The 15,234-nt window shown below is 38.6% G+C and overlaps 1 protein-coding gene across 1 annotated transcript in view; it reads left to right on the top strand.

Annotated features, from left to right (window-relative positions):
• RFX4 (regulatory factor X4) overlaps positions 1-15,234 on the top strand; it is a gene marked incomplete at its 5' end in the record, with an annotated part of 94,161 nt that overhangs the window by 30,466 nt on the left and 48,461 nt on the right. The window contains 2 exons of the mRNA XM_084271013.1: positions 1,902-2,025; positions 13,519-13,580. Of these exons, the coding sequence (XP_084127139.1) occupies positions 1,902-2,025; positions 13,519-13,580 (186 nt within the window). The remainder of the gene's footprint in view (positions 1-1,901; positions 2,026-13,518; positions 13,581-15,234) is intronic.

The raw sequence follows: 15,234 nt of genomic DNA, 5'->3' as shown, positions 1-15,234 counted from the left end.
TCAAAATTAATCTGTTCTAAAATCCTTTATGTGATTAGCAGTGGTAACATCACAGTTGTTCCGTTACCTTTGTATCTGAAAACAAGTCTGTAACAACGCTACAAACCTGACTCTGCTATAGGATAATCTCATTTAATCTAGAAGTATATAAGTGTAAAGGGAGAAACAGTAATAGGGACAGATAAAATTGTCATTCCTGTGGAAGGATTAGGGGCTTTATTACTATACTGTAGTGCTACAAAAGGTCTCATTGTGAACAACTGGATTTCACATGGCTTTACTAGGACATTTAAAATGTTATATATATATTATTTCTGATAATGATTTGTTAGGTAGAAGATTGAGTTCATTATCTTTCTATAATACTGAGGAATGAAGCTGAATTCAAAATATGATAAAGTTGTTAAATAAAAGACAGGGAAATAAAAGAAGTGGAACAAGATGGGGTTTTGATCATTAAAAAAAAAGTTCAGGTATAATGGGGTATTGTTCAGTGTCAGACTAATGACTCTCTGTGAAAGAGAGGACAAAAAGAGAAAAATTCATCAGATATGAACAGAAATAATTAACTGCTTTTCTTTCTGTCCTGTCTTGGTCACGGAAGCTGACATTCCAATTAGCAGCTATAGTATACAAACGAACTCTCCAGGTCTTGAAAGGAGGTTTTGTTAAAGCGCTATGAATTTGAGGAAAGATGCCGTGATGATATTTCTGTAGAAACCAAGGAAGAATAGATGTTGCCCATACAAACTGATTCCATTCATCTGGCCGGATATCTTATTAAAATAGTTTGCAGTCACAAATGATCACAATAACCGAAATGGAAGGTAGGTAGGAGCTGAAAAAGGCAATGAAGGAGAGAAACTAGATATTTCGAAGGTGTTCTACAGCTATCAAATGGCAGGGAGTTATTCACTGTAAAACTGAGGGGTTTTGAGAATATATAATAATTTTCTAATATAGTTAAGAGGAAGTTGCACCTACCTTCTTCACCTAGCCAGCAAGGCAGACAAGCACACATATCTCATATCACTGTATGCTTATGAGTGACACCACAGATGACAAGATTAATTACGGTTTAAAGTGTGTATATAAATACCTCTTGAACTTTGTTGTACCAGCAACCTTAAAAATATAATTTCAAAGGAAAGTTTCTTCTAATCTCTAGACTTAGAATGAGCCTAGTTTTGTATTTTAGAGATGAAGCATATGTCTATTCATATATTTGATGCATAATTTAAAATTTTATAGTTGTGTGGGTTTTATGTGTAAATGAATAATAGCAGTTTCTACAAGGCAGAAGAGGATGTTGTTTCACTGTTTTATTCAGCATTGCATTCAGATCATGGACCCTTTTCTCACTTTGTACATAAGCAATCCAAAGAAAACATTACACAGATATGATTTTATGCACACTCTTGGGTATTTGTAAATAACTTGCACATCTGCTTCTTCAAGGTACGTAATTTTGCAGCTAGGCGGGAGTGAAGAGTCCTGTAAAGACTGAGAGAATGATTCACATCAGTGAATGCTTGTTGTTTGATAGTAGCACATGTATTTGTTTACCACAGGATGTTCTTAGGGCATAACAGATTATTAGTATATATTTTCCTAAAAATAGCACCTTTGGATCATAGTAAAAAACAATTCTCTCTTTGTACCAATCTCTACTTGCTTGAGAACTCACAGCCTATATTTTTGATAGCAAGCATGAACCAAATGAAGCAATTAAGCATTATAGAAAGGAATTGGAAGGACCACTTGGGAACAAAGCAGAGAAAATTTACTAGACAAGCGGAAGTCAGAATGTTTGGTCTTAAAGATGCAGCTTTGCATACTGTTTACCATACAGGACATCCAACATACTTGCAGTTCTCTCTGTTTGATATTTGCTTTTTAAGGCTGGAGGAGAACTATGAGATTGCAGAAGGTGTTTGCATTCCTCGAAGTGCTCTCTACATGCATTACTTGGACTTCTGTGAGAAAAATGACACACAACCTGTTAATGCTGCCAGCTTTGGAAAGGTGAGTCTGAACAGCAGTGTGATGCTTTGAGCTCTCGTCTGGTTCAGCGGAGTTTGGAAGAATTAAAACATCTTTTACCATTACAGATAGAAGTGTATGAATGAAATCTCACATGTATTCCAGTTAAGGACAAAGGCTAAGGTTTTTAAGTTTTTAGAAGGTTGGAATAATTTTTCATCCCGACTCGGCTCCAGAATGCACTAAATTGTTTCTATGACTTCAGGTCACAGACGAGCTGTCAGGGACATGGTGTACGATATTGGCAGCTTGGAAGTTGAATACAAGACAGTGTAAATGTATCTGCATTGATATCTGTTTAATGAATACGTGTTTTTTTAAAAATAGAAAGGTAAAATATCAATCATTTATACTGGGCCTGTCTATGTTGTTCCTGTAAGCGCGGTACGGAGATCCCCGAAGTAACAGTATCAGCCCACACTGGCAAATCCAGATAGTAGAGTGCAATGCCTCCAGATGTAAAAGTTCAGAAAGCATCTAACAGCATTTGTGTGACACTCCAGATACAGGCTGCCAAGTTATCTTTGCACTGTAACTCCTTCTGCTTCTGTTTCCTAGTCCAGCTCTAGGAATACCCACTGTGTTTATCTCCAGACTCACAGTCAATAGACATACTTAGCACAGATGTAGCTGTGCGTTGTCCAGATGTGAGCAGAAAAGCTCCTATGCTATACATCACTAGCAGATGTTAATGACTAACTAAGATGTTGCATAAAGTTCTTATTTTGGACTTGCTTGTCAGGTGATATTTTCCTCTCGGTGAAAATTAGGATGATATTTTTATATTTTTTATTGAAAACTAATTTTACTACAGAATGTGTCACAGGCTTTTAAAACTTGTAGGCTGTGAAAAAAACAAAGTGCAGAGTTTGCCACTGTTTTTGAAATGCTTGCAAGCATGAATCTGAAGCTGATTGTCCTGCAAGCTATTCTATTCTCGTGTTTGCAACATTTATTCTATAGAAGTGCTGGGTATTCAAAGAAGGAGAAATGTTCCAAGGGGTAAGTGACTGTGTAAAGAGTAGGTGAAGGAGAAGAATGTTTTTAATGAGGTGTCATTTTCTATAGTGCATCTTTCTGCAGGCAGTTTAGCAAGGCAAGTAAAATATACCATGTTGTAACATTTCTGTGTTGTGTCTTAAAAAACCTGCATAGCTGATTTTCTATCAGGTTACTGTTCCAATACACTGCACAAGTGTGAATGAAACTGTTTGTTGTACGTATTATTGCTATCAAGTGGTAAGTGTAGTGGCAATGTGTGATTTAGGAATAGTGAGAACAAGAAACAGATTTCATGCAGGCTAACACATTTGGAATGCAGCTAAAATGTACATGATGCTACTTTTGCTACTGCTAAAAACTTCTGTAAATTGTAAGGAGTAAATATTCTGAAATTATTTCAGCAGAACATAAATTTACCAGTGACCTCACCACCAATTTTCACTACACAACAGTTTTTTTGCATCATATATTACTGCATCCTCCTTCTTCCCTGCCCCTCATATGCATACATTTATCAGAAGGAGTAGCTTGACCTGGCAGGACAGGTACAGTGTCTTCCATCCAAAACTCATGACATTTCAAATTTTTTTTTCATGTGCTGTGTTCCAAGTGTTTTCCACTTGATTGCAATAAAATTCTGAAGCAGTGATGCATGAAATTTGTTTTCCCTTTTTGTGGGGAGGAAGCCATACAGAATCTTCCTAGTACTGTCTCAAACTAGTGCTTCATGTGGCCATTACCTTTGGATCAGGGAACTGAGGCTTCTGCACAGGTGTGTCTAGGAACCTCAGACAACACTGACAGAAACATTGCAGTGACACAAACTTCTGCATCTGCAGAACTTGAAGCAGACCCCAGGGCTCCTTTCCAACCTATTTCTTGTAGGAAAATGTACTTCACTGTCATGAAGATCTGCAAGGCAGACACCCACTTCATTCAATCAATGGTTTGCAGTCAGCTTCTCCCTGGGAACAGGTACACAGACACAGCTTTAGCTAACTGAGTTATTATCACATGATGACTTAAATACCATATTGGCAAGGTCTGTTGCATAAATGCCTTGGAGGCAGTGCAGAGAAATAGGTGCTATTTGAGGGCTTCTGCATTTAGCTGCGGAAACAGACCCCAGACATGTTTGTCCTCATTGGGAATCATCAAGAGCCCTGCAGCTGTCATCTCCTCCAGAGAAAGGAGTTAGTTGTTCTGTGAAATTGTAGACAGTTCGCCTTTCAATAGACCACATTGAATTTATGATTCATCTTTGAACTTTAGCTCTGTGGGCAATGTTAAATATTTAGGCTTTTTCTTTAACAGACTGGTAGTTTTTAGATAGAGACATGGAGTTCAGCCATTAAAACAATCTGTAATAAGTAACATCCTAATGTATTGTTACATACTCACATCTCAATTAACAGAACAGTGTTGATGTCACTTTTAAACATACCACTGGAGACATGTGAAACTTGCCTGAAAGTGATCTCTCCAAATTAAGGTTTTGTAGACAATGCTTCAGCCCACTGTAAGCCTGCTGTAAGTCAAACATATCCAGAACAGTGCATGGAAGGGAGAACAAACAAATTGTTCATGAACAGCTGAAATAATGGACCTAGTCTCCTACCATCTCCTGTGTTCCCTAAATCCATATCCTTACCTAAATCTTACACCTCCATGTTTCCCTGCAGTCCTTTCAATTATTTCCAGGTCCCAGTCACTATGTCAAGTTCTCGATTCTTTCAGTTTTCTCACATATCTGCTGCACCTTCTTTCTATGTTACTTTTGGTTCTCTCAAGTTTGTCTGTCTGTTTGCCTGTCTCCCTCTCCTTCCCCTATGCTGACAGCTGAGCAAGAAGCATCACATGGGGTGGCTGGTTCAGAGCAATAGGAATATTGACTGGTTCCCTCAAACTCATTGTTGTCCATCAGGCAGCTCCAAACAGCTCAGCTAAAGACCAAGCTTTCCTCTCTGTCTTGTCCTTGGAATTAACATCATTATGGTCTACTCCAGCCAATGTTTTCTATTAAACTTTGAGGACATGGACTGGACCTCAGGCATTTGGTAATATTGGATTAGTGAAACAAAAATTCATCTGGGGAGGTGGGGAGATTAACAGAGAAACAATAATATCTCACAGACTGTTTCCTGAGGAAACCAGCCTAATAGCAACAAAAGTAATAAGAGGGGAAATAATAGAATTATTGTATAAATAAACCCCTTTATAAAAGTAACATATAAGTACATATATAATAAGCATGACTCTAATACGCTTGTTAATGTGATTATATTCTTCTGTGAAAAAGGGAGCTGGAACTTTAATGTGTTACCCAAGATTTTAGTGCTTTCTAACACGATACATGAAAACTACAGGCAGTTCTGTCTACACCAGCATTTGCCAATCTGCTAATAGCTCTGTTACCTAGTCTGTTACTCCAGAGCTTTCTCTTGCCTGCAACAGGCAGGACCAAGCACTCTTTTGGCTATATAGTTTTACCTAAACACCAACTAGGGAGGGCTCTGGGTTTGCTGATTACAAATGAGCATCAGTAAGTAAAGACTCCAGTGTTAAACTTTGGCTCTTACTGTAGGCAGCAAAACATATATTCATTGGGCTCATGATGTCACCCAAAAGTGAAGCAGAATGAGTAAAACCATCCCATGCAACCAGTGAGAAGACAGGGAACAGGGAGGAAGGACAGGCACGTTGCTGGAACTATTAACAATAGAATGTTGCTTATGAGAAAAGCTTTTTCACAGTGAATGGTGGTTGAAGACTTCAATTCATTATTCTCACAGACTTTAGTTGCAAACACTAAATCATTCTAAACTGGGACCTTTACTGAATTAAATAAGTTACTTAAAAAGCAGGAATGTTTTGAGCATTTCCAAGCCCCTCAGTAGCTGTTGCATGTGGATAGCTTCCATAAGGCTCGTTGATTCTCTCCTAGCTGTAGCATGTCACCCAGCTGTTCAGCTGGGTTGGCAGGTCTTTGAGCTTCTCTTGCGCTTTTATTTCCTCAGCCAACATTCCTTTTTGTTCTTTGTTTCTTTTGAGACCCTGCACGAGCCTTACTTTCTCAATCAAGCCTCCTGAAGATGTTATCTTCCTCCTCCATACCGGTTTCCCCTGTTCTCCATGTCCTCAGCTCACAGCTTTAAATTTACTGTGCCGTGCTAAGTCACCTCCCCGACCCTGCCGTATCTCTCATGCAGAACACTGAAGTTTCTTGTGGTACAACCTCTTTTGCATCCCCACGAAGTGTTCTTCCCACAACTCCCACATGCCCCCTGGAGGTTAAATACTTCCCTCTTTTGTGTTGCTTTTTTTCCTTTCGGTGCTTCCTGCCACGGCTTTTCTCAAGCGATAGTAAATTAATATTTGCAAAGGAAGGCAAAGGATGCTGACGCTGCAGGGCAGCTCTCCCCCAGCCTGAGGTCCCTTTACAACACTCTGGCAGCATAAAGAGGTTTAACGTGGATGCATACTCACACGAATTTTAGAACCTCTTTACTGCTCCCTGAGTGGTTTTGCTGTTAGCGAAAATTAGATTCCAATAAATTTATCTTACCAAATAAAGAAGGGTAAAGTCCACCATAGATTTTTAATATTAGTTAGGAAAGAGATATTTTACATTTTTCACCAATATTCCCACCCCATTTCTAAACAATGGGCTAAGGCACAGTTATACCGATAGAAAAGTGTGGGGTTTTTCCTAAGAGTTTGCTTTGCTCTCAGGAGGTACAAGCTGTACCAGCCAGAGTCCTCTTTTATCACTAAGTACTGTTTCTGCCCAGAAGTTTTGCCAGAAGGACTGTTCCTCCAAGCATGATTAGAATAAATAAGATTTACAGTGTCATGTTATCATAATATTTAAAAAGGACAGACTAGTGGCCTCATTGAAACCTCTTTGATAACAACATTGTGATGTGATTGCATTCTGTTTTGCCTTTGGTTGAAATGCACACATCTGGAATTGCCTACTGTGCATAAGGAGACACTTCTCTTGAAGACTTTTTTCCCCTGTAATCTCAATTTGCTCCTAAATTACCTCAATAGTAAGTGGTATAGCAAAGCCAAATTTACTTAATGCCTTCTTCTGATAGGCTAAAACAGCACTTGCTTTATTATGAACAGTTACTACATATGGAAATTTTTTATTAGACTTTCTTCTAGTCAGTATAGAAAAGAAAAATATAATTGGGGAAAAATCCATCTAAAGCTGAAGGTATGGTTTCTGTTATTGCATCAAAGGACTGTATCAGTTTGTCAGTGCTATCTGAGCAGGCCCTGCTTTTCCTTCATCCCTATTTAATAACTCAGGTTCCAGACTGAAGAACAATTAACACCAGTATGGCTTTTCTTCCTGATGCAATAATCTTCTCAGCCAAGTTATCTAAGGAGGCCCTAATAACATAAGTACCACAGGTGTAAGCAGTTGGGAGGGGTGGGGAACGGGGGGCTTAAAGTGTAGCTGGAAGCTCTTGCACCCTTGGCCTTGCTTCCCAGATCCCTTGTATTATTGCAGGTTGCTGACTGTTGTGTTTTACTCCTTGGTCTTGGGGAGTAAGAAAACCAGCAAGGACACCTCAGTTTCTTTGGGGTGATTTTCCCTTTCCCAAAGACTTGCCCTTTAGCAAAGGGATTTTTACTGGTTTTGCCACTTGAAGCATCTGGCTTCTAGCTAGGTCTTCCACATGAAGTAGAGCAGCCTCTGGGCTGTTTTACCTCATGTCTTGTCAACACGTCCCGGAGGCCGTTCTTACAGCGCAGGGTCTGCCAGAGTGCAGGGATGCTGGCGCCCAGCCTTTTCCCACAGATATGCTGGGTGATGGCAGTAAGTGTGCTGGCATCAGTACAGAGGAGGGGGAGTTGTGCAGGGTTTTAGATCTGCTTGGCTTCAGCAAGTCAGCACTGAAAGTGGCTGAAGCTCAGCTAAGCATCTGAGTCAAAGCATTCGATGTTTGCAGCTTTGTTAGGATGCAGTAATCTGTTTGATCATGCCTTAGGCTGGATTCCATCTGGCCAGTGGAGCTGCTGAAGGGGTATATTATTGTACATAGTTGATTTGAGGAGAGGTCTCACAGGCTTCTCTAAAGAGTCCAGATCAGCTGGAGTTTCACAGTGGCTAATCTCCATAGGAGGCACAATTGGGCACAGACATTAAGGTGCCAGCAAGCTTCTCTGACTTGCTTTGCAGTATTGGTTTTGGTTGAGATGTGTCAGTGCTGGAAATAAGACCTTATCCTATAGGTAGACCATGCCCTGTTCCACAAAAGAATGAAAATGAGTGGAGAGAAATGGGAAAGTTATTCAATCTAAACAGACAACAGATCTGGTGCCAAGAATACTGGAACTGTAGTCTACTGTACCCTACAGTACTCTCTCCTGAGCCATGCATGAAAGTAAGCAAGCAAGGAGTAGAGAGGGTATGGGCACAGTCACACCTCTTTTCTTTTAAGTTTGGCAGATTTGGGGGGCAGGAATGATATTTTGTTATGGACTAATTTGATTATGCTCTTTTCTACCTGTGGATGTTTTACGGCAAAGCTTTCCTGATCTTTTCCTCAAGGTAATTTGTTGTTAAGGAGACCCCAAGCCACCTTTGAGCCAAAAGGTACCTGTTAGCACAAGTTTTAATAACAGATTGTCTCAAGGTGGGACTTCCAAAAAGCTCTGAAGCAGATGGAGAAACCCCAGAATGATTTAGCAGGAGCAGTACCAGGCCAGAGACAAATGAGGCTAAAAATCCTACGCTTCTCATGTAAGATTGAGGCTACTGTGTTTCACAGTGGTGAGAATAAGGAAAGCATAGTTGTGTGCAAGTATAGCTATATTGGGCTTCACTGGTTTCTTTCCTGCTGCCATAGCAAAGAAGACTGGAGCCCTACAATAGAATTTGGTAAATTAACACAGATCTTCTGTACCTGACTTCACGAAAGCACAGTAGGCTTTCTGGATGTGGGACTTGGAACTTGAGACAAATAGAGCCAGGCCCTGTTACGAAGAATTGGTATCAGAGTATTTCTTCCACTGTATTTAGAATATCTCTAGAGCATCCCAGAGCTCCAGAACCTGGAGCCTGAAATCTTTCTTATTCTGGCAGATTACAAATTCTGGGCTGTAAATTAATTTGACTTTATTTCATTATTCTGAGAAGTTCTAGAAGCACAGCTAGATTATTTCAAATAGAAAGGAACAAGAGTCATGAAGAATAATATCCCACTAGATCAGATGAAGTAACTAAATGAACAACCTTTTGAAAAGTAGCAATTTCAATTATTCCAGGAAAAAGACTTTTAAAAGTCACCTTCTGCCTATTGCCCCTAAGAAAAATTTAATATTTTGGCACAGGGAGGGAAGAAAAAAATTACTTCAGAAGTTTTCAGACATCTCTGGTTTCTTCCATCCTTAATTGTTGGCATGAAGACAAGACACATAAGATGCTGCATAAGATGGTTTGGTGGGTTGTTTTTTCCCCACAATCTGTTTTGTTATATCATAGCAGAATGACAATACAGTCCTCATTTTAAAACTGTGGCTGGCTCTGCTTGTGTTGGAATGTCACAGGGCTGGAGATAGGGACAAATGCAGTGGCAGAAATTACAGCTGTCAGTAATCAGGATGAAGGAATGCACCTTTGCACCGGTGTGTGTGTAACAACTCCTCTAGTTAGCCATGTCTAAGGGTAATAGGTTGTGCAGGCTGCAATACAGCCCTTACAGAGGAAGTGCATTTTTCTACTAGTTGCTCATAAAGCTTTCTCTATTTTGCATGGATGCTTTAAGCAACTTACTTCATTTTTATTCCATATTAGGAATGACCAAAATTACAAATAATTAGGTATTGAATTCAAGTTTATTCAGACACCTCTACTTTGTTTAAAGAGCCAAAAAGGGATAAAAATCCTGTTAGCTCCAAGATCTGTGTAATATATGTTAAATGTTGTACTACCAGTTGTAATCTCTGTGTGAGAGAACAACATGAGAGAACTTTTCTTTCCTGCATTCACTTTGGCTGCCCCATACATTCAGAGTAGAAAGGTTACTGCCTGTCAGTGTTTAGGCATTCCTAAAACTGTATATCAGGACTGTCTGCAAAAGGGTTAAACAAATGCTGACCTGGATATACTAGCTCCCTGAAAAGGTATAAACTATTAATGTGCTGGTTTATAGTGTAATTTCTTCTATCTGGCTCTTATGTATACAGTAGGCAATCACCAAAAAGACTACAGTTACAAAAAGAAAAGACAGGTTTTTTGTTTTGTTTTGTTTTGTTTTGTTTTGTTTTTAAATCAAGAAAGGCATACAGGATCTTCTGTAGACAGCAGGCAAGATCAGGTCTTGAGCAGGGCACAGAAGGAAGAGATGGAGAACACAACCGAAGTTAACTAAGAAGTTGAAAGAGCATTGGTGTCTGAGGCTCATATAAGTGGGGAAAGAAGTTATTTCTATGTGAATGAAATTTCTGGTCTACATCTGTCTCAACCCCAAAAAGCCAAGTAGCATAAAATAACGCCTAACTTGTCAAATCTGGCACGTAATTTAGGTGGAATTTTACTTGGGAATGTGAAACATGTACCCTTTTACTCAGCAGATCTCATAGGGTAGCTGGATTTGTGGTCGCTTTGGGGAAGTATGAGATGAAATTTCAGTTCCATTGAAGGACAGTAGTAAAAGGCCTGTGTGCTTCAATATTCCCTTGGATACCCTTTGGAAAGCAGCTCAAACTGTATGGTCTGTTCTTGATTCATTTCCTTGTGCAACCCCACTGCAGTGATGAAAGGAAAATCATCCAACTTGGTTTTCAGATCTGAACTGGTATTTTCATGTCCAATAATTAAGAAACCCGTTCACCTCCCACCCAGCTGTAAACTTCAGTCATTTTCTCTGTAGGTCTTTAAAAGTGAATAAAAATGAAACACAATGATGATGTATTTCACAGGGTGACTTGTCAGACTGAAAGTACAATTTAAAAATCAACATTTTGGACTCTCTGCTTTTTCCATTGATTTACTTTGTCCTGCTGATCTGGCTTCCTCTCTCCTTTCACAGAAATCTCATTGCCTTTGGCATTATCATTGCACAGGGATTCACATGAACATTGCTGAATATGAACATTTATACAAACACATAGTTAATTTAGTACTTCACTTTTATTCCAAATGCAAACATACATACCCATGCTCAGAAGTACAAGCACCCAAACATGAGTATGCCATATTATATGTATTTTACATATGCAGCATTAGATAAAAAAAGTTCTGACTTTTTTGAAGCTTTGCTAGATTATTAATTTTCCTTTACAATTTTTCTGTATACTATTTGTAAAGAATATTTTAAGTGATGCATACCTTTCAGCTGTATTCTGAAAGGTGTATCTTATTGTTTAACTGTGCTGGCTTTAAAAAAGAAACAAAGAAAAGAAAAAGGGATCTTCTGATCACTGCTCTATTTTTCTTTTACTGATCACCTCTGCCCTGGTATGTAGAAATTGGCTGATTTATTTAAATCCCAGGAACTCCCACAGCATATGGTTCATAAAGTAGCATTTACAGTGTGCATTGTAACACTTCATCACTACTAGAAAGACTTTGAAAGTAATATGGGTTCATGTCGTTCCAAAAGGAAAAAAATAGGGTGAAATTATCTCTAATATTAAGATTTAGGTTTGAGTATACTGCTGTAGAATCAGCTTTTGGAGAGAAAGGGTATTTACTGAATGATAACTGCCACCAAAAAAAAAAGAGAAAAAAAGAAAAAAGGAAATTTAAAAAAATCCCCTAACCCAAAAAACCCAACCTCAGAAAGTAGTTCTTCAACACTGCCCTTTTTCCCACAGCCTTGTGGAGCCCCCAACCCTGTCTGGAGAAAATGAAAGAGAGAGGGGTGGGATTAATGTGTAATTAAAGGGAATTTGGAAGGCTGAGATGTTGCGGAATGTTAGATCAGTAGCTGGAACAGCATGTGGTGTTCTTTAGGCAGGCTTCATTGAATCCATACAAAAAAAGAAAGAAGGGCTGCTTGCCTGTCTGCTCATTTATCAAACAGCTAGGCTGAACTTTCACAGCTCCACAAAAGTGTTTTACTGTTTGCTGAAGTTTTGCTCCAGAAATTAAAGCTGAACAACCCAGCGACTCTGAGTCTACGCTGCGTTTTTTGACATCAGCCACGTTGTGCAAAGCACTTGGAAACCAACACAGGTCAATTTTTACACGATACAAAGGGGAGCTGATTGTACATTTGCTGAAGAAAATATTACTGAAGAAACAGTCAAATATGTGACATTGTAATGTCTTTATTTGTATAGCACCTTTTGATCCAAATATGTGTTCCAGAGCTTTCAGTCTTCAATCAGGATTAAATATTTACCACAAAGGCAAAACAGCTCAGGAAGAAAAAAATCTATATTATTTAATTGATTTTAATTGATTTTTTCTTCTGATTGACCAGTTTTATTCCACTTGTATGTCTGTTTTCCTTTAGTATCAATTGGTCCCCCCCTCCAAAAGAGGAAACACTAGTAATTTTTATAATGTAAACACAATTAAAACGGATTATAAATTTAAAAAGGACGACAATGCTTTTGCAAGCGAATCCTCAAGGCTTACTGCAGTCTTTATTGCATCATTGTTCTGCCAGAAGAATTTTCCTCCTACTGCAGACCACAGTGAGAATCAGGTTCTATCCTGTGAGGTGCTGCCTTTCCAGCAGCTACAGCAGAGCTTTTACATGATGACTAGCCTAGCTGACAGAGGTTCTGATTACTGAAGGCACGATCTACATTAATTGATCCATTTCCTTAAAGGCATCTGGCACTAAAGAAATTTTGTTTCCAGTAGAATGTTCTTTTAATCTCTGCTGGTAGACAAGCATCCAGATTCCTGATGTGTTTCTGAGATGCACTGTTTTTTCCATAGAGGATAAATTGATTATGAGCTGTCTTTACAAATGCAACAGCGAGTCTTCCCTGGTAGAAGTGGTGCCCCTGTCAAATTCCAAAATCTTTTTAGGAAATCATCTTTTAGAAAAAGGAGTTTTTAATGGCAGGATTGTGGCAGGTCTTTAGAGAACTGTGGCTTTCAAAACTCTCAAAAGGAGAATTTCTTCTATTTGCAGCTAAACCAAGTTTGTTGAGCCTGCAAACTGATATAAATGAATAGTAGGCCAAGTCTAAGCACAATCCTCCTTAATTTAGGGGCAGATTTGATCTTAGATTTTAAGGAAATGAATTCTCCTCTGTAACTTCAGAGAGTTCTTGTTTAAAGTAATGGTAGTTAATGGAATTCCTCTGAATTTTGAAATCTATTTCTCCTCTTCCAGTAATAGAAAATATCAAAAGCTTCTTTTTTATTTATCCTGCCATGTATTTTGCTATACATTGAAGTACAGTTTTTCTGATTTTCTGTCTTAGTCTATATTAAATTCCTAGTAAACAGCCTTTTCATTTTTTTCTAACATCAGTTCTACTTTTTTGCAGATAATAAGGCAACAGTTTCCACAGCTAACAACAAGAAGACTTGGAACCAGAGGCCAATCAAAGTAAGCAGTGTATGGTATTACTATCCTCTCATACAGGGCCCCATCTGGCTGTGGCTTTACTAAGAATAGTATAAGATCAGAGAACGTGCCCTTTCGGGAACTTAAAACCCAACTTTGATGGAGGTTCCATTATACTCTTTATGTTGTCTTATTGATTCAACAGCAACAGTTGTGCAAAGGTAGTCTAATGGAGACTTTATTGATTTTATCTGTAATATTTTCCATATTGTTCCTATGATGTTTTTCATCTCAACTCACTTTACACAACATAAAGGGCATTCACACCCAGCAGTGATGGAGCTACTCTTGAGGCAGGGAAATGGCAGCTGGCTAACATCATGTTTCAATTTAGAGGACAAGTGGCACAGTGCTACCTGGAATTTAGGTACAAACATACATTGGCCTGAACTGAAATTGTCCACAAACCTGCAATTACCACCGTTTTTCCTGCCTAATGAAATCCTACATAGTTTTAAGTGTTCAGAGAATTAGTTTACTGCTTTACCCAAAAGATGGTATTTCCTGAACACAATTCATCCTAATTTCAGAACGAGAAATTGATTCAGAAAGAACAATGCACTTCCTGGAGTATTTGACTTTTTCCAATTGTTGACAGGATGTGATTCTACCAATTTACAAAACGGATACAGTGACATTTTTATACTTTTTTCTGCTTGTGGAGTGCATAAAATATTTCCAGTGGAGCTTTGGGTCTTTTTATGGTAAAGACAAGCCCCCTAAAAAGATATATATATATATATATATATATGTGTGTGTGTGTTTTTCTTGTCTAGATTTCACAGAATTGCAAAATTTTGCTGGAAGAGGTCTTTCAAAACAAAGCCTAGAAACACAGTATTGCTAGATGCTAAGAAACAAATACAGTATGAGAATTGAACTTATTGAAGCTAGAATGACCCACTCTTTAAAGGAAAAAAGAAATTAAGATGGTAAAAGAAATTAAAATTAATTTTACTGTGCTTTTTGAACAAGTGGTCCATGCCAAACAGGACCTCTTTGATGGGACTAAGTGTCCTTTTCCCCATCTTGAGGGGCTCCTAATTTGTAAAAGTAAGCTTTCTTTTTCTAGAACAGTCATATTTAAGCAGCTAATTGAAAATTTGAATTTTCTTCCCAAACGCAAATTCAGAGCTACCGTAACATCAGTCATAAAAGCTACCAGATATCTCTCAGGTGCAAAATCTGGGCTAGTCCAAAAATTGTGTCTCCAAAAATTACGTTTCTTTAGTCTCAATGAGGCTAAAAATTAATGAGATAATCTTTCTTGCATATTTTCCCCCTAAGCTGCATGCCTATCAGCAGCTTTCAGGTCCCATGTTCCTCTCATGCCACCTTTGCAACGGTTCTGGCCCCTACCCAGAGAATGGGCAGTTTTTGTAAAGCGTGCTGTCTGTGCTGTGCAAAATCTTTGGCCCCTGAGAGTTCCTTGTCACCACTATGAGGGAAATCAGCGTCACACAAATTTCACAGCCTCAGTAGGTATGGAATTGAGTTCTGCTCCAAAAGAAGGTATCTACATCTTTGTTACTCCAGGGATTACAGCATATGGAGGAGTCATTTTCATTTGATCCAATGAAAAGGAGAGGTATAAACACATTCACTACATGCACACTACACTTCTTTAAATAAATAC

The sequence above is a fragment of the Gallinula chloropus genome (assembly GCF_964237585.1).
Source record: "Gallinula chloropus genome assembly, chromosome: 1".
Classification (NCBI taxonomy): domain Eukaryota; kingdom Metazoa; phylum Chordata; class Aves; order Gruiformes; family Rallidae; genus Gallinula; species Gallinula chloropus.
Note: the sequence above shows the minus strand (reverse complement) of the source record. Positions and strands in the feature narration are given on the sequence as shown.